Source organism: Xenopus laevis, chromosome 4S (assembly GCF_017654675.1).
Source record: "Xenopus laevis strain J_2021 chromosome 4S, Xenopus_laevis_v10.1, whole genome shotgun sequence".
Classification (NCBI taxonomy): Eukaryota; Metazoa; Chordata; class Amphibia; order Anura; family Pipidae; genus Xenopus; species Xenopus laevis.
The window spans coordinates 118,206,894-118,233,730 of record NC_054378.1 but is presented as its reverse complement, the minus strand read 5'-3'; the positions used below and the strand labels follow the sequence as shown (position 1 = coordinate 118,233,730).

Sequence of the window (26,837 nt, the reverse complement as noted above, 5' to 3'; positions counted from 1 at the left end):
AAATGGGCTTCTTGGGGGGGGGGGAAATCGGTACATAACAAAGGAATGTGTACAAATATATTAGGGATGCTCGAATACACTTTTTTGGATTCGGCCGAACCCCCGAATCCTTCATGAAAGATTTTGCCGAATACTGAACCGAATCCTAATTTGCATATGCAAATTAGGGGTGGGAAGGGGAAAACATTTTTTACTTCCTTGTTTTGTGACAAAAAGTCACGCAATTTCCCTCCCCGTCCCTAATTTACATATACAAATTGGGATTCGGATTTGCTTCGGCCAGGCATAAGAAATCCTGCTGAAAAAGACCTGTCCGAATCCCGAACCGAATCCTGGATTTGTGCATCCCTAATTTGAGAGAGATGACCTTCCCGTAATTTGGAGCTCTGGATAATGGGTTTCCGGATAACAGATCCTATACCTGTACTATATTGAGAATAGTTGTTGCATAATTTCAGTGTTAACATCCCAATATACAACCCTCCCACCCCTAATTTGCATATGCAAATTAGGATTCGGATTCGGCCAGACAGAAGGATTCGGCCCAATAGGAATCCTGCTGAAAAAGGCCGAATCCTGCCGAATCCCGAACCTGGATCCTGGATTCGGTGCATCCCTAAAATATATAAAGGAGACCTCTCTAAAGTCTTATATATCTGTAGACCTTTCTAGAGGACCTTAGGGAGTAGAAGGGAGAAGGCTCCATTATGAGGTGCACAAAGGGTTTCTTCCATTTACAGCTGTGACACTGTTGGATTCTCTCCTTAAAGTGGTCATTCTAGCAGATTCATTAAATTGTATCCAGAAATGGTCAGATGCCTATAAGGTTCCAAAAACCTATAAAGTTGGTCCATGGAACGGTCTGCTTGTCCTTTTGGTGTCAGGAAGGAATGTTTCCCCTCTCTGTCAAAGTGGCTTCAGATGGGGTATTTCACCTTTTTCTGGATCAATAAGATTTACTTGGACAAAGGGTTTGATTTTTTTCAAGCTTATCTATTATGTAACTTTTTGTAGCAATATTTTGTATATACTGTACATCAGGGATTTCCAACACACTCCCTCCAGCTATTATTAGTGTGGTGAAACAATGGCTAGAGGGTTGCAGGTTGACCATCCCTGATTTTATGTCAATTCACTGCCTCTCCTCAGACAGGACCCCAACCTGCTTTTCCAGGGGCCCCACATACTCTAACCCTGCTATGGCTTTAGAACCTACAGGTCTATAGCCTTATCTAAAAGAAGATCAAGGTACCTTTCTTTGCCAACTGTGACTTTGTATTCATTCCAGTACAAAAAAAATATAATAAAATCTTCCAAAGAGTCAAAAAAGGGCTTAATGTTCAGAAAGGATTGAGGGAGATTAGCTGTGCAGCTGAATATAAAATAGTCCTCGTTGCGAAGAAGTCTGTTTGTGAGCACATGTTCAGCCCCGCAACGCAGATCAGCTCATCCAAATGAGATACAGAACACGAAATCTCCAGGATGATGCACAGAGCAGAATATATTGGAGCCTGATTAGAAGGGTTTGGGATTAGAAACACACAGAACTGTTACTTCTTGTATTGTACCTGGGGAGAATGTTACACGGAAATGGGAAGAATAATTACCGGACAGAGAGGAGGGGTGAACCGGATCAATGGCTGATGGTGCCTGGGGCATATTTTGTTCTGACTGTAGACAGTATGAATGGCTAGGGCATTGCACTTATTTAGGAATGCAGACACGTTTAGCTCTGTTTGTTGCTTATTAAAATAACATAGTACATTTTCTAAAACTAGGGCAAACTAGAAGTAAAAATACAGATACACAAATTTATAAAATTAAATGTTCCTGCATCAAGTACAGGAAGGTACAAAGCCCAAACTTTAGCATGGAAGACTATGGAGTATTTCCTAACCAACACATAGGGGTATACCATTCCCAAAACAGAATTGTGGGTATCCAAAGAGCCAAAAGACCAACTTGAATAGTCATGGGGCTGGCTGGAGACAACCCAGTATAGAATTAAGTATGGAAGGATAACATGGGAATGTTTAATGTGGTGCATAACTGGGACCCTCATTCCTTGAGGAGTATTTGAGTGCACAAGACAAGCGCACTCATTGATGTCTGTGGGATATAAATGCAAAGAAGTGCTTTGCTGATAAACAGAAGTCTTCTTGAATCTCCTCCTGCACCTGCAAGAATGCTCCTCCTTAGAATAAGATTAAAGACTGTAATTCAGAGGGTGGCCCTAGGGGAAGTTGTCACACCAAAACTTCATGTCTCAAGGCTCTAGATCCACTACCCTGTCCATTCATGATGGATCACTACCATTGCAACAACAATCGAAAAATACAAAATGAATAATAAGAATAATAAAATGAACTCTTGATCCACAGACTGACCCAATTGCCCTTTTGGGGTCAGAAAGGATCAGCTAGCTGCTAGCTAGAAGATAGGCAGGATTCAATTGGGCAATAGGGTAGAACTTTGTCCTTTTCCAGCCTCATCTGCAATGTAACTGTGTAACTGGATGGGTCAGGGAATGTGCCGACCACTAGTATTGTTGGACCCATTGCTTTCCAGTGTATGTAACACAATTAGACGTTACATTTGCACATGTTTAAAGGAGAAGGAAAGGCTAAAATCAAGTAAGCTTTATAAGAAAGTTCTATATATATATATACACCAGTAAACCCTCAAAGTAATGCTGCTCTGTCAAAAGAAACACCACATTTCTTTCCTTCTATTGTGTACTCATGGGCTTCTGTATCAGACTTCCTGTTTTCAGCATAAACCTCCAGGGCTAAGGCTTGAGCATGCTCAGTTTGCTCCTCTCCCTGCTGTAATCTGAGAACAGAGCTATGAGTGAGCAGGGAGACTCAGGCAGGAAGTGTCACACCAAGCTAATATGGCAGCTGCTATCCTAAACAAACAGAGAGATCTAGATCTGTTTACTCAGGTATGGTAAAGCATTCTTCAGAATAAATATAGTGTTATAGCTTGCACTATTGTGGCAATAAACTGCTTCGGGAGCTTTCCTACTCCTTTAATAAGTTTGCTTGGCTTGTAGTGTAAGCATGTACAGATATATTATACCTTCCCTATATCCCAGTATACACGTGGCACATGAGAGGGGAGATTCCACTCTGCCTCTTTATCAAATGATCAATATTTTACTCGTACTGAGTTTTACATCCCATTAGTAAGACAGTGCCTATTAATCTGACTGCTCTCTGTGGAACACATCGCCAACAGCCAATCTCATGCTGGATTCATTACAGAGTGTAACCCCCCCCCCAAACGAGCACTTTCAGCAACAATTACCTTCTCCTCTTTATCACATTTGCCGCCATCTTTCTACCCACTTGTTAAAGGAACACTGTGCAGCTCAAATAAACATCCCTGTCCCCTGGGCCACATCACATCTTATTTTTCCCCCCTTCATTTCAACAGTCCAATCCCCCTGGCAGTGAAATCGTTAATGCATACATTACATCTGCATGAAGCGTTAAAGGCAGAAACGTCTGAAAAACCTTTAATGCAACATGTGACCACGGCTAAAAATATCTCTACTTTTAATAAGTAATTGGTTTGATGTAAAGAAATGGAGGGGAGTCAATAAAATAAACATGAAGATGTTTCAGCTCCGTGGAGCAGTAAATACATGTATGAAGGGGACGGTAGATGCCTTAAAGGCATTTGCCAGACGTACATTTGTGTTCTCTCTCTCTCTGTATACAGTTCTAAAGCTGGCCATAGATGTAAAGATTTTTAAAAGATCTTTTCATTATCGTGAGACCAACATTATCTTGAAACAATCATTTAAATGTACGATTTGTCCGTCAACTAAAAAGACCATTTCAAGCGATGTCGTCTGGTTGAAGGAAAACTGCGGGGAGCTGCCTGCTTGGCCCTGAAAACACAGATAGATTTCACTGAGACCGATGAAAATTTTTTAACCTGACCGATTAATTTTCTGATGGATTTTGGACGAAAAATCGTTAGATGCGCGATTGTTTGATTCCCACTAACTTCACGATAATTTGACAGATTGGTTGGATTGCACTAAAATCGGTCTTTCACCAAAGAAAAATCTTTGCGTCTATGGGGACCTGTATGCAGTGATTGATGCCTGTCATTCACACAGTCATGCGTAGTGCATTTATACACCCTAAGAACTTTATTAGGCTACAAACTGTAGTCACTAGTAGTGATGTACGGGTTGGGTATTTCCCGACCCGCACCCGACCCTAACTAGCCCTCCCTCCACCCGCGCCCGTCGGAACCCGACTTCCGGCTTTCCTTTATAGACCCGCGCTGACCTGCCAATGATATCACAAAAGGGGCAGGGTGAGCAGGCGCACGCCCATAAAGCCGGAAGCAGGGTCGGACTGGGGGGCCCGGGGCCCACCGGGACTACTGTCCAGGGCCCCTTCCGCCCCCCCCCCGCCCCCTACTGCGACGCGCCGAGTGCGCGCACACAAAGGCGCCGCTTGGCGCACCAGCGTGAAGGCGCCTGGCGCATGCGCAGATCGGCGCTGCGCTGATCGGCGCTGCGCTGATCGGCGCTGCGCTGATCGGCGCTGCGGGAGGAAAACTTTTTTAAAGATATCTGGAGAGGTGTCTGGCCCGGCGGGGGCCCATTAAGGGTCGGGGCCCACCGGGTATTTTCCCGGTGTCCCGCCGGGCCAGTCCGACACTGGCCGGAAGTCAGAAGCCGGCACTTGAAGGTGGCAGGCGGGGAGAGCAGGAGGAAGTGCTCGATTCGGACCAGCCCACCACCCACACAGCGGGGGTGCGAGTTCGGCCTGAACCCAATCGACCCACGGGTCCCGCGGGTATCAGGCCGGCCCTCTCATCACTAGTCACAAGGCCATCCCTTTAGCTGAAAGTTATTCCCAAAGTATCAATGTTTCTACATAAAAACGCTTCTGATTGGAGGGAACAAGGAATAGAGATGGCGCGAACATCGGGTGTTCGCGCTCGCCGGAAGTTTGCGAACGTCGCGCGACGTTCGCCATTTTGGGTTCGCCATTGTTGGCGCTTTTTTTTGCCCTCTCACCCCAGACCAGCAGGTACATGGCAGCCAATCAGGAAGCTCTCCCCTGGACCACTCCCCTTCCCTATAAAAACCGAAGCCCTGCAGCGTTTTTTTCACTCTGCCTGTGTGTGCTGAAGAGATAGTGTAGGGAGAGAGCTGCTGCCTGTTAGTGATTTCAGGGACAGTTGAAAGTTTGCTGGCTAGTAATCGTTTTGATACTGCTCTGTTATTGGAGGGACAGAAGTCTGCAGGGGTTTGAGGGACATTTAAGCTTAGGTAGCTTTGCTGGCTAGTAATCTACCTTCTACTGCAGTGCTCTGTATGTAGCTGCAGTGAGCAGCTGTCCTGCTTCTGATCTCATCTGCTGACTGCTGCAATAACAGTAGTCCTTGTAAGGACTGCTTTTATTTATTTTTTGTTGTTTTACTACTACTACTACTACTACTATAAGAGCCCAGTGCTATTAGTCTAGCAGTGTTGGGGAGTGGGACTGGTGTGCTAATCTGCTGCTCCTAGTAGTTCAGCAGCACCAACTTTAATTTTTTTTTTTAATATTCATTTTTTTTTATTTTACTTTTTTTTATTTACTACCGCTGTAGTAGTGTATAAGTTGACCTTTTAGGCATTATTTGCCCTGTAGGCATTATTTGCACACTGTTTTCTTCAACCCACCATCTAGCTGTGTGACCTTGTTCACATTCTGTCTAAATATCCATAATATTACCGTCTCCAGAAAAAACACCGGAGTGACTTTTTTCAAGCAGCCATAATATATTTTACGTAATCCGTATCCACCGCTGTAGTAGTGTATACGTTGACCTTGTAGGCATTATTTGCACAGTGTTTTCTTCAACCCGCCATCTAGCTGTGTGACCTTGTTCACATTCTGTCTAAATATCCATAATATTACCGTCTCCAGAAAAAACACCGGAGTGACTTTTTTCAAGCAGCCATAATATATTTTACGTAATCCGTATCCACCGCTGTAGTAGTGTATACGTTGACCTTGTAGGCATTATTTGCACACTGTTTTCTTCAACCCGCCATCTAGCTGTGTGACCTTGTTCACATTCTGTCTAAATATCCATAATATTACCGTCTCCAGAAAAAAACACCGGAGTGACTTTTTTCAAGCAGCCATAATATATTTTACGTAATCCGTATCCACCGCTGTAGTAGTGTATACGTTGACCTTGTAGGCATTATTTGCACAGTGTTTTCTTCAACCCGCCATCTAGCTGTGTGACCTTGTTCACATTCTGTCTAAATATCCATAATATTACCGTCTCCAGAAAAAACACCGGAGTGACTTTTTTCAAGCAGCCATAATATATTTTACGTAATCCGTATCCACCGCTGTAGTAGTGTATACGTTGACCTTGTAGGCATTATTTGCACACTGTTTTCTTCAACCCGCCATCTAGCTGTGGTGACCTTGTTCACATTCTGTCTAAATATCCATAATATTACCGTCTCCAGAAAAAACACCGGAGTGACTTTTTCAAGCAGCCATAATATATTTTACGTAATCCGTATCCACCGCTGTAGTAGTGTATACGTTGACCTTGTAGGCATTATTTGCACACTGTTTTCTTCAACCCGCCATCTAGCTGTGTGACCTTGTTCACATTCTGTCTAAATATCCATAATATTACCGTCTCCAGAAAAAACACCGGAGTGACTTTTTTCAAGCAGCCATAATATATTTTACGTAATCCGTATCCACCGCTGTAGTAGTGTATACGTTGACCTTGTAGGCATTATTTGCACACTGTTTTCTTCAACCCGCCATCTAGCTGTGTGACCTTGTTCACATTCTGTCTAAATATCCATAATATTACCGTCTCCAGAAAAAACACCGGAGTGACTTTTTTCAAGCAGCCATAATATATTTTACGTAATCCGTATCCACCGCTGTAGTAGTGTATACGTTGACCTTGTAGGCATTATTTGCACACTGTTTTCTTCAACCCGCCATCTAGCTGTGTGACCTTGTTCACATTCTGTCTAAATATCCATAATATTACCGTCTCCAGAAAAAACACCGGAGTGACTTTTTTCAAGCAGCCATAATATATTTTACGTAATCCGTATCCACCGCTGTAGTAGTGTATACGTTGACCTTGTAGGCATTATTTGCACACTGTTTTCTTCAACCCGCCATCTAGCTGTGTGACCTTGTGTCACATTCTGTCTAAATATCCATAATATTACCGTCTCCAGAAAAAACACCGGAGTGACTTTTTTCAAGCAGCCATAATATATTTTACGTAATCCGTATCCACCGCTGTAGTAGTGTATACGTTGACCTTGTAGGCATTATTTGCACAGTGTTTTCTTCAACCCGCCATCTAGCTGTGTGACCTTGTTCACATTCTGTCTAAATATCCATAATATTACCGTCTCCAGAAAAAACACCGGAGTGACTTTTTTCAAGCAGCCATAATATATTTTACGTAATCCGTATCCACCGCTGTAGTAGTGTATACGTTGACCTTGTAGGCATTATTTGCACAGTGTTTTTCTTCAACCCGCCATCTAGCTGTGTGACCTTGTTCACATTCTGTCTAAATATCCATAATATTACCGTCTCCAGAAAAAACACCGGAGTGACTTTTTTCAAGCAGCCATAATATATTTTACGTAATCCGTATCCACCGCTGTAGTAGTGTATACGTTGACCTTGTAGGCATTATTTGCACACTGTTTTCTTCAACCCGCCATCTAGCTGTGTGACCTTGTTCACATTCTGTCTAAATATCCATAATATTACCGTCTCCAGAAAAAACACCGGAGTGACTTTTTTCAAGCAGCCATAATATATTTTACGTAATCCGTATCCACCGCTGTAGTAGTGTATACGTTGACCTTGTAGGCATTATTTGCACACTGTTTTCTTCAACCTGCCATCTAGCTGTGTGACCTTGTTCACATTCTGTCTAAATATCCATAATATTACCGTCTCCAGAAAAAACACCGGGAGTGACTTTTTTCAAGCAGCCCATAATATATTTTACGTAATCCGTATCCACCGCTGTAGTAGTGTATACGTTGACCTTGTAGGCATTATTTGCACACTGTTTTCTTCAACCCGCCATCTAGCTGTGTGTATTATCGTTTCCAGAAAAACCAACTGAGTTTTTGTTGTTGTTGTTGTTTTTTAAAAAATAATGCCAGGCAAAGGCAGGCCGCCACGCAGAGGCCGTGCTAGGGGCCGTGCTGCTATGCAATCCTGTGGCCCTAGCAAATTGCCCAGTTTTAAAAAGCCAATGACCCTGGAACTCCCAAAATGCTGAAGAGGTAGTTGACTGGCTTACACAGCACACCCCATCCTCTACCGTTTCTAACTTTACCACAACATCCTCCTCATCCTCCACTGCTATGGCCACCCCACGTAACACTTCCTCCACCACCGGTGCCCCTTCTTCACTGGGGTCAGAGGAGTTATTTTCCCATGAGTTTCTTGAACTGAGTAATGCGCAACCATTATTGCCAGAAGAAGATGAAGGAGATTGAGGACCTTACACCAGATTTAATTCTGGCAGAGAACACGACAGAGATGGACATAATGAGTGATGAGGAGGAGGTCCCCGCTGCTGCTTCCTTCTGTGATGTGTCAGAAGAAATTGATGCATCTGAGGAGAATGATGATGAGGAGATTGATGTTTTGTGGGTGCCTAGTAGAAGAGAGCAAGAGGAGGGTAGTTCAGATGGAGAGACGGAGAGTCAGAGAGGCAGTAGGAGAATAAGACTTAGAAGAAGCAGGGAGGACAGCCCGCAGGGATCAGTAGGGCAACAACATGTATCGGCACCTGTGTTCAGCCGGCCAACGCACCCGCCATTGCCGCCAATGCCGCCAACTTCTACTGTTACCGCCAGATCGCACACTTCCAAAAAGTCAGCAGTGTGGGATTTTTTTAATGTGTGTGCCTCTGACAAAAGCATTGTAATTTGCAATGAGTGCAGTCAGAAACTGAGCCTTGGTAAGCCCAACAGCCACATAGGTACAACTTCTATGCGAAGGCACATGAGCGGCAAGCACAAAGCACTTTGGGAGCAACACCTCAAAGGCAACAGGCAAACTAAAAGCCACACTCCTTCTGGTCCAGCATCTTACTGCTCTACCTCTGCTCTCCTTGACCCGTCTGAACCACCCTCCACTCCGCCTTCCACCTTGACCACCTGTTCCCATTCCCAGTCATCTGCCACCAGCCAAGTTTCTGTGAAGGCCATGTTTGAGCGTAAGAAGCCAATGTCTGACTGTCACCCCCTTGCCCGGCGTCTGACAGCTGGCTTGTCTGCACTCTTAGCCCGCCAGCTTTTACCATACCAGCTGGTGGACTCTGAGGCCTTCCGCAAATTTGTAGCAATTGGGACACCGCAGTGGAAGGTACCCAGCCGCAATTTTTTTTCTAAAAAGGGAATACCACACCTGTACCAACATGTGCAGAGCCAAGTTACCGCATCTCTGTCACTTAGTGTTGGGCCAAAGGTCCATATGACTACTGACGCATGGTCCTCCAAGCATGGTCAGGGCAGGTATGTCACCTACACTGCCCACTGGGTGAACTTGGTAATGGCTGGGAAGCAGGGAATGGGTAGCTCAACAACAACAGTGGAGTTGGTGTCACCGCCACGGATTGCACGCGGTTCTGCCACCACCTCTACTCCTCCATCGCTCTCTACCTCGTCTTCTTCTTCTTCTTACTCTGCTGCTGGGTCCTCCTTCTCCTCCTCCACACCTGTGCACCCCCAGCTCCCCCTAGGCTATTCGACGTGCCAGGTACGCCGTTGTCACGCTGTCTTGGGGATGACGTGCCTGGAAAGCAAAAACCATACCGGATCTGTACTCCTGTCATCTCTGCAGTCACAGGCCGATCGGTGGCTGACCCCACACCAACTGCAGATCGGAAAAGTGGTGTGTGACAATGGAAGCAATCTGTTGGCAGCGTTGAGACTAGGCAATTTAACACATGTGCCCTGCATGGCACATGTGTTAAATTTAATAGTCCAACGTTTTGTCTCCAAGTACCCAGGATTCCAGGACGTTCTCACCCAGTCCAGAAAGGTGTCGGCCCATTTCAGACGTTCCTACACAGCCATGGCACGCCTTGCTGACATTCAGCAGCGCTACAACATGCCAGTCAGGCGTTTGATTTCTGACAGCCAGACTCGCTGGAATTCAACGCTCCTTATGTTGGAACGTCTGCTGCAACAACAAAGGGCCGTCAACGAGTACCTTTTTGAACTGGGTGGTAGGACTGGATCTGCACAGCTGGGGATTTTTTTCCCCCGTTACTGGGTGCTTATGCGCGATGCCTGCAGGCTCATGCGACCTTTTGAAGAGGTGACAAATATGGTCAGTCGCACCGAAGGCACCATCAGCGACCTAATACCCTTCGCTTTATTCCTGGAGCGTGCCGTGCGACGAGTGACAGATGAGGCTGTAGACCAGCGTGACGAGGAGCTGGAAGCGCACGATTTCTGGTCGGAATCACCAGAACGAACCCAGGCACCTGCTGCAACGCAGGGAGAGGTGCCAGAAGTGGAGTCAGAGGAGGAAGGTGGCTTTGTGGAGGAGGAGGAGGAGGACCAACAGGAGCAGGCTTCCCAGGGGCTAGTGGTGACCTTTTGGGGACCCCTGGTCTTGTACGTGGCTGGGGGGAGGAGACCGTGGATGATGCAGTCCTTGATAATGAGGAAGCGGAGATGGATAGCTCTGCATCCAACCTTGTGAGAATGGGGTCTTTCATGCTGTCATGCCTGTTGAAGGACCCCCGTATCAAGAGGCTTAAGGAGAAGGACCTGTACTGGGTCGCAACGCTACTAGACCCTCGGTACAAGCATAAAGTGTCAGAAATGTTACCAACATACCACAAGTCCGAAAAGATGCGGCATTTACAAACCAGCCTGCAAAACATGTTGTACAATGCTTTTAAGGGTGATGTCACTTCAGGAACTCATCAACATTCCAGGGGCAGAGGTGCCAGTAATCCTGCCACGAGCACACCTGCAAGGACAAAGCCCTTTGGCCAGTCTGTAACGTCAGACATGCAAATGTTTTTCTGTCCAAGGCAGCGCCACAACCCTTCTGGATCCACCCTCAAAGAACGCCTCGACCGGCAGGTAGCGGACTACCTGGCATTAACTGCAGATATCGACACTCTGAGGAGCGATGAACCCCTGGACTACTGGGTGCGCAGGCTTGATCTGTGGCCAGAGCTGTCACAATTTGCCATGAACCTCTTGTCTTGCCCAGCCTCAAGTGTGCTCTCAGAAAGGACCTTCAGTGCAGCAGGAGGGATTGTAACTGAGAAGAGAACTCGCCTAGGTCACAAAAGTGTCGATTACCTGACCTTTATTAAAATGAATGAGGGGTGGATCTCGGAGGGTTACTGCACGCCGGAAGACTTGTTCTGACTTCTATGCAGCTGTCCTTCTCTTCAAGCCTCATGACTCCACACACAGCTGTCCTTTAGCGTCCTCCTCCTCCCTCCGCCACCGTTACAAACTAGGGTGCAAACCCTACTGGTTTAATTTTTTCTGGCCTCTGTGCTTCAGTGGCTGCAACCAAAAAAACTGGGCAAACAATGTCTACAAGGTCAACGTATGGCAAAAAATGACTATTTTCAGCATTTATATGGCATATTTTTTCTGGCAACTGTGCTTCAGTGGCTGCATCCAAAAAAATGCATATTTTCTGCATTTATATGGCATAATTTTTCTGGCCTCTGTGCTTCAGTGGCTGCAACCAAAAAAATGCATATTTTCAGCATTTATATGGCATAATTTTTCTGGCCTCTGTGCTTCAGTGGCTGCAACCAAAAAAATTTATATTTTCAGCATTTATATGGCATAATTTTTCTGGCCTCTGTGCTTCAGTGCTGCAACCAAAAAAATTTATATTTTCAGCATTTATATGGCCATAATTTTTCTGTCAACTGTGCTTCAGTGGCTGCGACCAAAAAATGACTATTTTCAGCATTTATATGGCATATTTTTTCAACGACGTTGACCTTGTAGGCATTGTTTGCCCAGTTTTTTTGGCCGCAAGCCACTGAAGCACAGAGGCCAGAAAAAATATGCCATATAAATGCTGAAAATAGTCATTTTTTGCCATACGTTGACTCAACGTATATGGCAAAAAATGACTATTTTCAGCATTTATATGGCATATTTTTTCTGGCAACTGTGCTTCAGTGGCTGCGACCAAAAAAACTGGGCAAACAATGCCTACAAGGTCAACGTATGGCAAAAAATGACTATTTTCAGCATTTATATGGCATATTTTTTCTGGCAACTGTGCTTCAGTGGCTGCAACCAAAAAACTGGGCAACAATGTCTACAAGGTCAACGTATGGCGAAAAATGACTATTTTCAGCATTTATATGGCATATTTTTTCTGGCAACTGTGCTTCAGTGGCTGCGTCCAAAAAAACTGGGCAAACAATGCCTACAAGGTCAACGTATGGCAGTTGTTTAACGAGAACAGTAGATTACTAGCCAGCAAAGCTACCTAAGCTAAAATGTCCCTCAAATCCCTGCAGACTTCTGTCCCTCCAATACAGAGCAGTATCAAGCAGATTACTAGCCAGCAAACTTACTATCATCTGTCCCTGAAATCACTAACAGCTCTCCCCCTACACTATCTCTTCCAAGCACACACAGGCAGATTTTTCAGATACATTTTTGCCCTTGATCCCCCTCTGGCATGCCACTGTCCAGGTCGTTGCACCCTTTAAACAACTTTAAAATCATTTTTCTGGCCAGAAATTTTTTTTTTAGATGTTAAAGTTCGCCTTCCCATTGAAGTCTATGGGGTTCGCGAACCGTTCGCGAACCGCTCGCGTTTTTGCGCAAGTTCGCGAATATGTTCGCGAACTTTTTTTCCGACGTTCGCTACATCCCTAACAAGGAAGAATTGAGAACATGGGCTCTTATAAGAAGTGCCAAAAGTGTAACTTTTAGATGCAGCAAATCCTCTCCAAAAGATTTGGCCAAATACCAAGCTGAATCTTAACCCTAATTTGACCCCCCAAAAATGGCAACATCCCATTTAGTTCAAAAGGGAGGTTAACCGCAAAATGAAACAAGGAATTACATTTTTTTTTAAATTCTCAATGTAAATTAATTATAGAATTTCTGCACTTTCAAAGTTATTTCTAAATGTAATTGCCATTGAAAGCAGCACCCAACGCTTTCTCTTCTGGGCCCCGAAGACTTTTGAAACAATGTAGCAAAGCAGAAGCATGCAAGGTTGATTTCTGCAATGTTGTTTCAAGAGTGAGAACCGGCAGTGCAGAAAGCCGGAACCTGCAAAATGCCAGAAATAAAAATCATGATTTCATGATGCAGAATTGAATGACAGACATGTCAGGCTCTTTAAATTCATAGGGACTAGCAATAAACCTAGGCATAAAGAGAAGCAGTGGGAATATTTTATCTCTAAGGAGGAACAAATTTGAATATATATTATTGTCAATATATGTTATTGAAATGAATCGCCTCCTCTTTCTATTTATCCATGTTTGTCTTTTCTTGTATCCCTAGGAGTCTACTGGATATGGACACCTTCTCCAAATCTGACCCAGGTGAGTTTGACCCTGCAGGGTTCTTTATGGCAATATCTGAAGAATATTCAGCCTCACAGACAAATAAATACATCAAAGTGTGCTGGCTTCTGCCACTTCTGGGACATGCTTTAATAAATAGAGAATTTTACTTACCTACTTGACGTAAATTCCTTTTCTTCTAGTCCCGACATGTCAGTACACATGGGGCATTGCCCCTCCCAGACCTGGAGGTAGGACCTATAACATAGCCAATCAAAATGAATCATGACCTATAAGACCACATGACCTCCTCCTCACCACAGTTATACTTTTGCCATAGCAGTACAGTAACAAAAAATAAATAAGTTGGGATGGGAAACCCTGTACTGACATGTCGGGACTAGAAGAAAAGGAATTTACGTCAAGTAGGTAAGTAAAATTCTCTATTTCTTCTACGTCCCTCCATGTCAGTACACATGGGATCTACCAAGCCATGCACCGAAAACAAGGGGTGGGAATAACCAACATAATGCAAAAACCAAACTGATGCTAAGGAGGCCCTGAGAAAAGGCCAGCATCACATCCATCCAACAGGGGAGCTGATAAATGTATATCTCCTGAAAAGGGTAGATAAAAGGCACAAGAACATGTCCTAGGACATGGTAAACGATTAACAAGAGCTACAAAATCAACCACAAAATTACAGAGACCGGTACTTGAGGATCAAGCATTGCAGATTAAGAATAAACATATTCTGTTTAAAAAGGTTCCCTCAGTGACTAGAGGGATACCTGCAATATGGTTATCTGACAAAACCCCACCTGGGGAAGAACAAAAATCCTGCAACTGTTAAAACAAAAAAAGGTGCCTAGGACAAAACCAGAATGATGGCAATGGCCATCTCAGAACTAAAACCCCCTAGAAACCACCAGGAAATCAATCAGATCAGAAACTAAACACAACTTGAATGCATCTATCACCAGTGCTGGAGAAATACACGATCCTCAGCAATAGCAAGTGGCCCTAAAAAGACTTGGCCCACATTAGCCTGGTCCTGCATCTTAATGGAAGCAGCTCAAACCAGTGCTGACCGGAGTCACCTCTACACCAGAGATCAGTCCAAGATCCACTAACTCCATGCTAATAATACCTAATGAAGACTTAACTAAATGAACACCAACTCTGGGTTATCATAAATCAGCATATCATTGTAACCATTGTAGAGCCATGCTGGTACAGCCCAGCAGCTCCACCAAATCTAAACTGAGTATACAACAGCACAAGGATAAGCTGCTGAACCAACCAATATGACTTAAAGCCATCTACCAGTAAGCTATGCTGTTGCCCCAGCCAACTGCTACACAAGCAAGCAATGGGACCCAAGCCAATTACAGTTCTAGAAAACACCCACAAAAGCCGAGGCCACTACAGCTCAAGCTGCACAATGCTACAGTTTATGCAAAAACTGAACCAAACATAGAAGCTACTGAACCAGCCAACAGCTGGGATCACAATCCAAAATCAGGCATGCCAGAAGCTTATAGCCTACAAAAACTGGTACCAACCAGCAATGATGCACAATCCACTGGCAGAGAGCCAGCCACCATACATGCAACCAGTGGTGGACCAGCCAGCTATTATGTATTCCAACATAGATGTGCAAGGCCATTGTCACACTAGCAGGCCAAGATGCCCGTCAGCTGAAGTGTTTGCAAAAAACCAGAGTGGAATTCGAATACACAAGCAATAGTAAATAAGTCAGCTATTGTGAATGCCACCCTTAGGGACAAGGTAACCAACTGCACTGGCACCTGACACAAAAGTCAATTTCCATACATGCAACAACGGAGCACGTCAGTTGTTGAACTTGCAAAACCCTGGTCCACAAGCCAGCCTTATTGATAATAAGCAGTGGCATACAAGACCAAAAACAATGCATGTAAGGCAGAAGGAAAGGTTAGCTGTAAGCCAACATATGACCAACATCAGCTGCTGAATACCAATCAGCAACACAATTAGCTATGGGCTGTGAAACTCAGAGCAAACACCAGCTGATGGTACAACCCATGCTAGATCCAACCAAATAGTTAATCGTGCCTACTGCTGGTGTAACCAGAACCATACCTGCAAGGATTGCAGACAAGACAAAACCAATGGCTGTTGTCCTGACAAGGATTGCCGCAAGGCAAACAGACATGCCCACCAAGGGCCACAGCAAGAATAGTAACCATGCCTATCAGCCGCCACAGCCTGGCTGGTGACCTATGCACCATAGGTCACAGCCAAGACTGCCAGCCACAAGCCCACAAGGACTATAATAAAAACTAGCGGCCACCTTAGCCAGGGGCCACAGAAAAGGCCAACAGCCCAAGAACCCTGGTAAAAGGCAAGCAAGCACCTAAGTTAAGGGCCATGAAAACAGGCCCGCAGCCATAATAACCCAGGTAAAAGGACAACCAAACAAATGTGCCAAGGGTAAAAGACCACATGAGCCAAAGGCTCATGCAACAGGCCAGCAGAACAAGGGCCCTTGTAAAAGGCCAGCAGACCCAGGAGCCGAGGACCATGGTAAAAAGCCATGGACCAAAACAAGGGCTCTAACACAAGCCAAGGGCCATAATGAAAGCCAGAGGCCACACAAACCCAGCTCCCTGGCGAGATGCCCGAGGCCACACAAAGGGCCATAGACTACAAGCATGTTAAGGTGCCAATAGACATAACAGTAAGTGCCCTTTAATCTACCAACAATTAAAGAAGGGAAACCTACAGTCACAAAAACTCAGTAGATGTAGTATAACTACAACTGAGCTCCCAACAAAAGCCACCAGATGGGAATAGAATATCTAAGAGAAGGCCTATATCACACAAAAAGACACCATATAACTCGGAACACTGCCTGTTAAGTGTGGAAACATCATAGGAAAAAATGGGGTACAATGCTGCTACAGCAGAACAAACCCCTAGCCAGTCCTGGAAATACCAGGTGTAATAAGAGCACACTTGCCTACTGTGTCTGCGAAGAGAACTCGGGCTCACAACCTAAGACCTCAGATGACAACTATACAAGAAGTCAGAGGAATAGAGGCACCTAACCAGATAATATGCGCTAGACAGTAGGAATAATCCAGACAGATCCTTGGTGGCAGACTGCTTCTAAGGAGCAGACTCAGGGGCGTAACTAAAGAGGAAGCAGACCCTGCGGCTGCAGGTGGGCCCAAAAGGTATAGGGACCCATGAGGCCCAAATAAAGAGCAATTTCAATATGTATTGGTAAAAAAGCACAACCTCTGGATATGTTAGGGGCCCTAAAATGAATTTGCTGTGGGGCCCAATGACATCAGGTTACAGCACTGAGCAGACTCAATGTAAGGAAGGGGCTACCATACTGCTGCAGCAGTGCAAGCCTCCAGCCAACCCTGCAAGCACCCAGTGTAATAAAAGGCAAATATAACCTCTGTGTCTGCACAGAGGACAATAGAAACAACAGAAGCAAACTGAGGAGTATCTGCACATTACCTGATAGCAATGAAAAGTCCGCAGGTTGGAAACTTCAGCTAGAACCCGGATAGCTTTCAGCTGAGGGACATAATTAGCTTATTAACATGCAGACTTAGTACCTTGTGTAACTGCATTTTGCACAGAGGACTCCAGCTCACAACATACGACATTCATATAATATAAGAAGGAACACAGGCAGCTTACCAGATAGCTCAGACTTGTCAGCAGGAATATCCAGTCCAGTGGAACACTGCTTGTTAAGAGCAGACTCATAAGAAAGGAAGGAGGTGCCATACTGCTTGAGCACATGAGCCAATATAACCACTGTGTCAGCCAAGAGGATGCAGGTTCACCCATACAAAACTTAAAATATTAAACAGCAATAGCAAATGGGCCAAAGGAACACCTGCACCTTACCAGATAGTGACTAGTTAGCTTGATGGAAACTCCAGCCAAAGCCCTGATAGCTTTCAGCTGAGGGACATATTAAGCATATTAACATGTAGACTTCCCAGTGAAATTAATGTTTCAAATACACAATGGATACTGAGAAATCAAAATCTCTGGATTCAGGTACCACACTGCTTAGGCAGAGGGATTCACCAGCCAGTACTTAAAGTGTAGCAAGAGCCAATACTGTATTTTGCACAGAGGACGCCAGCTCACAACATAAGACTTCAGATAAAACAAGAAGTCAGGGGAACACAGGCACCTTACCAGATAGCTCAGGCTTGTCAGCAGGAATATCCAGGTGGAACACTGCTTGTTAAGAGCAGACTCATAAGAAGGAAGGAGGTGCCATACTGCTTGAGCAGTGCAACCTCTAGCCCTTCCTGGAGGTGCCAATATAACTTCTGTGTCTGCACAGAGGATGCAGGGTCACCCATACAAGGCTTAAAATATTAAACAGCAATAGCAATGGGGCGAAGGCACACCTGCACCTTATCAGAGTGGCTAATTAGCTGGATGGAATCTCCAGCCAAAGCCCCAATAGCTCTCAGCTGAGGGACATAATTAGCTAATTAGCATGCAGACTTCCCAGTGCACTACACACAGTAGATAATGAAGAATCATACTCACCAGCTTCAGGCAGTTATAACTAGCCCATATACATACCCACGGCCCTTTTGCAGAAGTTCTGTAGAGTTCTGTAAAGTCTCACATAACTCAAAAGAAAAGGGGAGTCCAAAAAGCTCACAGGTAACAATGTGGGAAGCCCACACCTGTGTCTGTTCCCAAAAAAGCACTAGATTGAATCTTGTGCCTCACTGGGCATATAGCAGGGGGGCTGTTTTAGCACAGGGCTAGGACCATGGGTATGCCCACACCTGCACTTCTTCCCAATAAGCGATAATTTACAGATTATGCGTCTTGAGGCATCAGGTAAATTCTTCTCCATTACCTGGGAATCATCCCTCTGTGTCCACACAGAGGTAAAAAATAAGCAAAAATAAATAAATAAATAAATAAAAATACAGAAGAAAAAACAAAAGGCTCACAGGTAATAATGTGGGAAGCCCACAACTGTGTCTCTTCCCAAAAAGCACTAGATTTAATCTTGTGCCTCGCTGGGCATATAGCAGGTGGGCTATTTTAGCACAGGGCTAGGACCATGGATATGCCCACACCTGCATTTCTTCCCAATAAGCGATAATTTACAGATTATGCGTCTTGAGGCATCAGGTAAAATCTTCTCCATTACCTGGGAATCATCCCTCTGTGTCTACACAGAGGTAAAAAATAAATAAATAAATAAACAAAAAGAAAATGCAAATGCAAAAGAAAAACAAAAAACAAAAACTGTGTTTGATTTCTCTCAAAATTCAACAAAAAATAAAAAGTGAGGAGGGAGATCCTACCACCCTGTCCAGTAGGACAAAAAATAACTGTGGTGAGGAGGAGGTCATGTGGTCTTATAGGTCATGATTCATTTTGATTGGCTATGTTATAGGTCCTACCTCCAGGTCTGGGAGGGGCAATGCCCCATGTGTACTGACATGGAGGGACGTAGAAGAAAAAATGTTTAAAATCCAAAAATCCAAATGAAATACTATAGACATGATATATGATATTATTTTAATATTGCCATTTAAAGGACCACCATGCCCTCTTAATTTTAATTATGTATTTGTTTAATGCAGCGTTACCCAACCAGTAGCTCGTGAGTAATATGTTGCTCTCCAACCCCTTGGATGTTGCTCTCAGTGTCCTCAAAGCAGGGGCTTATTTTTGAATTCCAGACTTGGAAGCAAGTTTTAATTGCATAAAAACTAAGTATAGTGCCAAGTAGAGCCTCCTGTAGACTGCTAGTCCACATAGGGGCTACCAAATAGTCAATCACAGTCCATATTTGGCACCCCAAGGGACTTTTTCATGCTTGTGTTGCTCCCCAACTCTTTTTACATTTGAATGTGGCTCACGGGTAAAAAAGGTTGGGGACCCCTAATGTAAATATTAAAGGGACAATTTAGAGGCATATACTTTATTTTCAACATGAGCAAAATAATATATATATATATATATATATATATATATATATATATATATATATATTCATTAAATAAAATATATATTTCATTAAAAAATGTAAATGATAAAACAGTTATAGAGCATTATTTTGGTATAATACTTAATATCCCCCCACCCCGTAATTAACTGAGCTGTTTAACTAAACATAAGGAGCTCTTACAGGTATGAGATCTATTATCTGGAATGCTTGGGACCTGGGTTTTCCCAGATAAGCGATCTATCCATAATTTGGATCTAATTATCATTTAAACATGAAATAAAAACAACTGTACTGTTTTGCCACCAGTATGGGCTCATGCAGCAGTTACCATCAAATACAAGGTAAAAAGCTCCTTGTTACTAGAAGGTCATCCGTTTTCAGCACATAATTCCATTTTCCTGATATAATAACGTTTTTCTCTGTAATAATTAAACAATGCTGTGCACTTAATGGTAACTAAGCAGTGTCCTTATTGGTCACAAAACAATCCTATTCGGTTTATTTCATGTCTGCATGATTTTTAGCAGACTTTAGGTATGGAGATCCAAATTACGGAAAGATCCCTGATTCGGAAACCCCCAGGCCCCAAGCTTTCCGGATTATAAATTCTATACCTGTACCATAAAATTACAGCAGCAAAGGTATTCTCCTGTAATAAGCACAGTTCAGATAGGGATCTGCTCATAGCCTATAGAAAGAAATACAGTATAATTACAGCAACATTGACCTTTACTAAGCACCCATGTCTGCCCAAAGTAAACTTTCAATAGAAGTATAGCCTTGATATATAGCCAATATTGGCTCTCCAACTACTTTATGCACCTATAGCACCCATTAAGTTGCACTCAAGGTACGTGACTCTTCTGCCTAATCCATCTGTGCTATGAGCAAAATATTGAATAACTGTCAGTGTATTGCATTGCATCTTTCTAGTACCCAGGCTATGAGCAATACTGGTTGTGTTATAATGACAAAGTATTTAATTTAAGAAGAAAGACAAACACAGAGAAATGAAGCAAGAGATTAGCAGCAGCGAATTTGTAAATCTGTATCCTGTGATCTCTAAAGGGGGTGTTGGAAAATAAAGAGATTACGGGGCTCCATAGCGGGTGAATATTCTGAGTGTGTGTGTTTATATTAGCTGCCTATTGAAACATGTTCTGTCTTTTGCAGTGGTTGTTCTGTATGTGCAAGGAGTTGGCAACAAGGAATGGACAGAGGTAAGAGAACGAGCCTCTAATAAATGCTCATGATTTCTGTACAAAGACAGGGGCTTATTTGTTCTACAGCCGGAATTCCTATACTTTACTAATCAATTTTAGTGATGCTGCCCCATTATGATCTACATCCATAAAAGCATTGTTGGCATTCTGTTCCATGGAAAATATTACTTAAATATTAAATTAAATTATGGGAAAAGTTATATTGCTATATTTTAGAATTTAATTATTTGTCTTATTTAAGAAGAAACTTTTTCTTATGTAACCTCAACAGAATAAATATCTGAATAAAAAGAATGAAACAGAAGGGTAATTTAGTCAAGCTGTTTGTTGACAGTGTCTTGAAATCTACAGCTAAAGGTCTACTGGTGAATGCCAATCTACTTTTTGGGCACCCCTGTTCTACAGACTGAAAAGTCTGGCGTTTCGTTGTATGTTTGGATTATTTGTGTTTCAGTTGGAGCAGGATTTAATGGTGCATTAGGGCTCACCACGGCACAGGAATATGGGTCTATATTTTCTCACTAGGTGCTCATCTAAAAGCATGTCATGCTAGATGTAGGCGGTTATACATAAAGGAAAAGCCTAAAAAAAATGCAAGGCTAGAAATACTGTAGTTTATATACTGAACTTACCAGCCCAGGGGTTCAGCAGCCCTATACCAGTAATGACCAAAGGCCTTCAATGTTGTCTACAGCCTTTCTGATCATAGTAACAAAATAAGTTAGTTAGTTCAAAAAACAACACAATTCCATCAAGTTCAACCTTAAAGGGATACTGTCATGGGAAAAAACATTTTTTTCAAAAATAACCAGTTAATAGTGCTGCTCCAGCAGAATTCTGCACTGCAATCCATTTCTCAAAAGAGCAAACAGATTTTTTTATATTCAATTTTGAAATATGACATGGGGCTAGACATTTTGTCAATTTCCCAGCTGCCCCAAGTCATGTGACTTGTGCTCTGATAAACTTCAATCACTCTTTACTGCTGTACTGCAAGTTGGAGTGATATCACCCCCCTCCCTTTTCCCCTCCAGCAGCCAAACAAAAGAACAATGGGAAGGTAACCAGATAACAGCTCCCTAACACAAGATAACAGCTGCCTGGTAGATCTAAGAACAACACTCAATAGTAAAAACCCATGTCTCACTGAGACACATTCAGTTACATTGAGAAGGAAAAACAGCAGCCTGCCAGAAAGCATTTCTCTCCTAAAGTGCAGGCACATGTCACATGACTGGGGGCAGCTGGGAAATTGACAAAATGTCTAGCCCCATGTCAGATTTCAAAATTGAATATAAAAAAATCTGTTTGCTCTTTTGAGAAATGGATTCCAGTGCTGGATTCTGCTGGAGTAGCACTATTAACTGATGTGTTTTGAAAAACTTGTACTACTATGAGCTATCTTCCATAACCCTGTATTCCCTCACTTGCTAAAAAGCAATGGAACCCCTTCTTAAAGCTATCTAATGTATTGAATGTACCATTGTAATTATCAGTTTGCTCATTGTGTACATAAATCCATCCATTGTACCCAAGACTGCTTTTATGACTAGCCAAAAGGGGCATCAACAAAGGTGAACAAGACAACGCTGAGAGGTTTTGTTGAGTCTTAATTACTGAGTAGCCTATATGACCATTCACCTTTTATTCCTTTACTTTTGATAAATCCCATGCAAAGCATATATTTTCTTATATAGCAATATTTTTTTCTATAAGATGCAGCTTCTTGCAAAATGTAACAGCTAAAATGCGGAACCTAATAACTCATGCCAGCAGCAAATGAAATAGGATATTTATTAATAAATTAGGTGAAGTGTTATTAAGAAACAGAAGTAGCTTAGGAGTTAAGTCTGGCAGCTACAAACTTTCTGCCCAGATACCAAGTTATCCATAGCATTATGACGCAGAATACCTTAACCAATCAAAGTAACGACAATGCTTTTGATATGATATGTGATAAATATATGTGTAACGGTCAACTTGGGCAGAGTTCTCGCCGAGCTACCGAAGACTTCTGTATTCTGTGCTTGAATAAACTTCTTTCTCTGATTGAAACTTTGAAAAGGGTGTTGGCTGCAATCATTGGTCTAGACTCAACAGTTTGAGAGTAAATGTTATTGTGGTGCTAATGATGACCTTCATATTCATAGATTTCCTTTTCTGTTTTTGTTTATTTACTCTCTTTGAGGTCCAACATTTGTGCAGGGTCCCTGTTTAGTTCATACCAAGGCTGCGGAAATATAAAAAAGCTGTCATTTAGCCCTAGAATATCTAATGTGGGTTCATCAACAAATCCACCTTAAAGGGATCCTGTCATCGGAAAACATGTTTTTTTCAAAACGCATCAGTTAATAGTGCTACTCCAGCAGAATTCTGCACTGAAATCCAATTCTCAAAAGAGCAAACAGACTTTTTTATATTCAATTTTGAAATCTGACATGGGGCTAGACATTTTGTCAATTTCCCAGCTGCCCCCGGTCATGTGACTTGTGCCTGCACTTTAGGAGAGAAATGCTTTCTGGCAGGCTGCTGTTTTTCCTTCTCAATGTAACTGAATGTGTCTCAGTGGGACATGGGTTTTTACTATTGAGTGCTGTTCTTATATCTACCAGGCAGCTGTTATCTTGTGTTAGGGAGCTGTTATCTGGTTACCTTCCCATTGTTCTTTTGTTTGGCTGCTGAGGGGAAAAAGGGAGGGGGGTGATATCACTCCAACTTGCAGTACAGCAGTAAAGAGTGATTGAAGTTTATTAGTCACATGACTTGGGGCAGCTGGGAAATTGACAATATGTCTAGCCCCATGTCGGATTTCAAAATTGAATATAAAAAAATCTGTTTGCTCTTTTGAGAAATGGATTTCAGTGCAGAATTCTGCTGGAGCAGCACTATTAACTGATTTATTTTGAAAAAAATTTTTTTTCCCATGACAGTATCCCTTTAACTTTGAAATTAGTTCAACCTTGACTACCTACGTAGAAGAGCTAAGGGTCACTCTCCCCAAATCTCACTTTATCTCTGCTCAGCCCCAATCCTAGGAACCAGCCCCACAGTTTAAAAAAAGCCTGTATTAATTTCCAGCCGCATTATATGCTGATTTTATGTGTTTTTTTTTGGCCTGGCAAAGGCGAGGTAGGTCTAGGTGGTGCTGGTCTTTGGCTCAGTCTTAGTGACTATGCTGCTTAGAGGAGTGAATAACAGCTGGACAAGCATCTCAGAGCAGCCTCAGGTTAGGAAATGGGTCAAGATACCCCAAGCCTATAACAGGATCTAATGAACTGGAGCTGAAGATGTAGAAATAGGATGAGCGGAGCATCCACTGGGAAATCTGACAACGGTCACGCCAGGCACAAACCAAATTGATGCATTTCATCTGCCTCACTCCTCTCCAGCCTGATTCAATTAATTAGCTGTCTTTTCCCATCTCTTTTCATTCAAATCAACGTATATAAATATACTGCAAGGAGGACGAGTTTTATACGTTCTGATTGGACAGTTATGGTTCATTTATTGTTAATTGGTTGTACAGGTAGAACTAGAAAATGGGACTTATTTATTTCAGCAACACAGAGATTCTGGATCTTCAAGGTTAAAAGCTATTGTGCGTGTCAGGGATGCTCAGCTTGCGGCTGCTTGATAAGATTTACTAGTGAATGTGGTTAGGATGATGGGAATTGTAATTTAGCTACAAAGCCACAAGTTGAGGGTCAATGTCCTATTTTGTCAGATACAAATATCACTGGTGGGGGATACATTGGCATTTTAGAAATATGTAATAATAATCATACAATTATTTTCCTTTTCTTGCTTTCCTTTAAATTCTGTTAAGATTTTGGTGATTCAATTTGACACTTAAGTCATGATTAAGCAAATCTTGTCTCAGGGTGGCTCTGCCCAACTTTTCTTTAAACCCCTTCTATTGTTCTACAATCCACTTTTAGGCTGGCTGTGGCCACCTTATTTTAGAAAAACCCATAACTTTCCTTTTGTTATACACTCTCCTTACAAGGGTTTTAGGCTAGCTGTGCCCACATTATTTTGTAACCCCCCCTAGTGCTGAGAGTTTAAGGCTGTCTAATACCCATCTTTCACCCATTCTTCTTACCCATAGCCCTCCTATGGTGTTACAACCCTCATACAGTACAGTGGTTGCTGGCTCTACATTCTTCTAACAAAGGTTTCAGGCTGCTGTGCCCACCTTTTCTTGTGACCTTCCATAGCCTTCCTATCGTACTTATCGTACCCTTTATAAGGGTTTTAGACCCAACTTCCCTTATGACCGCCCATAGCCCTCCTATTGTACTACAATCACCTTACAAGGGTTTCAGACTTGCAGGCCCCAACTTCCCTTATGATCACCCAAAAGCACTGGCTAAAATTCTACTGCTCATAAATTTATATGGCTACTGAGTTTATACATGCCAGTTCTTGTGTTGGTAAATGTTCCGTAGGTTTACCAGAAACCAGAGACCTCTAAGGTGTCATAAAATATTTCCTTGCTCCTTGGTACCCTCATTCCTTCAGCTGTGCTATATGTGGAGGGGTGATATGCCATCATGTCAATCTGTTCTTCAAAAAATTGGGGTCTAGTAACCCATAGCAACCTCCTTGATTGGTTGCTATGGGTTACTCTACATCAGTGGTCCCCAACCTTTTTCACCCGTGAGCAACATTCAGATGTAAAAAGAGTTGGGGAGCAACACAAGCATAAGCTCCTGGGGGTGCACTGCCACATAAGGCTGTGGGTAAGAAGAATGGGTGAAAGTAGTACAATAGGAGGGCTATTGGTAGCCTCTATGTGGATTGGCAGCCTACAATAGTCTCTGTTTGGCAGTACACCTGGTTTTTATGCAACCAAAACTTGCCTCCATGCCAGGAATTCAAAAATAATCACCTGCTTTGTGGCCACTGGGAGCAACATCCAAGGGGTTGGGGAGCAACATGTTGCTCACGAGCTACTGGTTGGGGACCACTGCTCTACATGGTTCAAGATTTGCCCTCGTTATTCCTGAACACTGAAAAATGTATGAGGCTTTGAACAAAACCCAGTAGGAGGGTCTGGAATGAATTGTGCAACTGTGTCCCCATTAAAATTTATCACCCAACATGGTGGTTGGCCAACAGCTGAAGCTAATAAACAGTTATCAACCCAATCAACCAGTGTTGCCAGTTTGAACAATATCCAATCAGTGTTTCAGATGGTTCAAAATTATCCCATGTGTTGTACAACACCGTGGTCTCCATCACATTAAAAGATTATTTCACGGTTGACTTCCCCTTGACATTGAACAGCCTTGCGTAGAAATGTGCTATGCTCTTTGGTTTCCGTAGAGTTAAAAGAAAATGAGATTTATTAGAGGAACCCTTTTGCTTGGAGCTGAAATATTTGGTTGGAATATACTGCACTTCAGAGAACCCGGGGAAGCACATCCCTGTTACTGTCTGTTCTCCAAAGCTGGTGTATTACATGGAGCGTAGTCCTCTCTGCCATCTGCTCCGGAGTATGTCTCTCTGTTTTTCTCAGTGGCGGTTCCATTTCCTAAAGCTTGTGACTATGAATAACCAACCAGTAAACTGGATTTATTGGATGGGATTTCCTCCCTTCTGGGATTTCCCTTTATATTAATATAGCAAAGCAGAGCCTGGCCAGCTGCAGAGATATATTATACCCAACACACAAAGCTATCAAGCCATGTCATTGCTGGTAAGGCAGTGATACAAAATGTTCTGTTTATGAACAGCAAGTGATAGCATATAATGCAGCAGGATACAGGCATTTCCAAAAAGTGGGGCTTGGACCCCCTTTGAACAGACAGGCCAATATCGTAATTTGTTATGGTGAACTGGAACCTTGCACGCAATTAATCTAAACAGATGCAATTAGCACCCATATTGGTGCATCACATGCAAGTTGCAGTGGACTAAATTTACTGTGCACCCACACTTGCACTAGAATTCTGGGGGGAAACACTGCATTGTGAGTCAAAACATGATGATCTGTGTCCAAAATATTTGCATTTGGATCATAAATG

At 43.0% G+C, this 26,837-nt stretch overlaps 1 protein-coding gene across 1 annotated transcript in view; it reads left to right on the top strand.

The window, feature by feature from the left end:
• Positions 1-26,837, top strand: part of LOC108715046 (copine-9) — a 216,969-nt gene that overhangs the window by 22,207 nt on the left and 167,925 nt on the right. The window contains exons 3-4 of the mRNA XM_041561758.1: positions 13,577-13,617; positions 20,759-20,805. Of these exons, the coding sequence (XP_041417692.1) occupies positions 13,577-13,617; positions 20,759-20,805 (88 nt within the window). The remainder of the gene's footprint in view (positions 1-13,576; positions 13,618-20,758; positions 20,806-26,837) is intronic.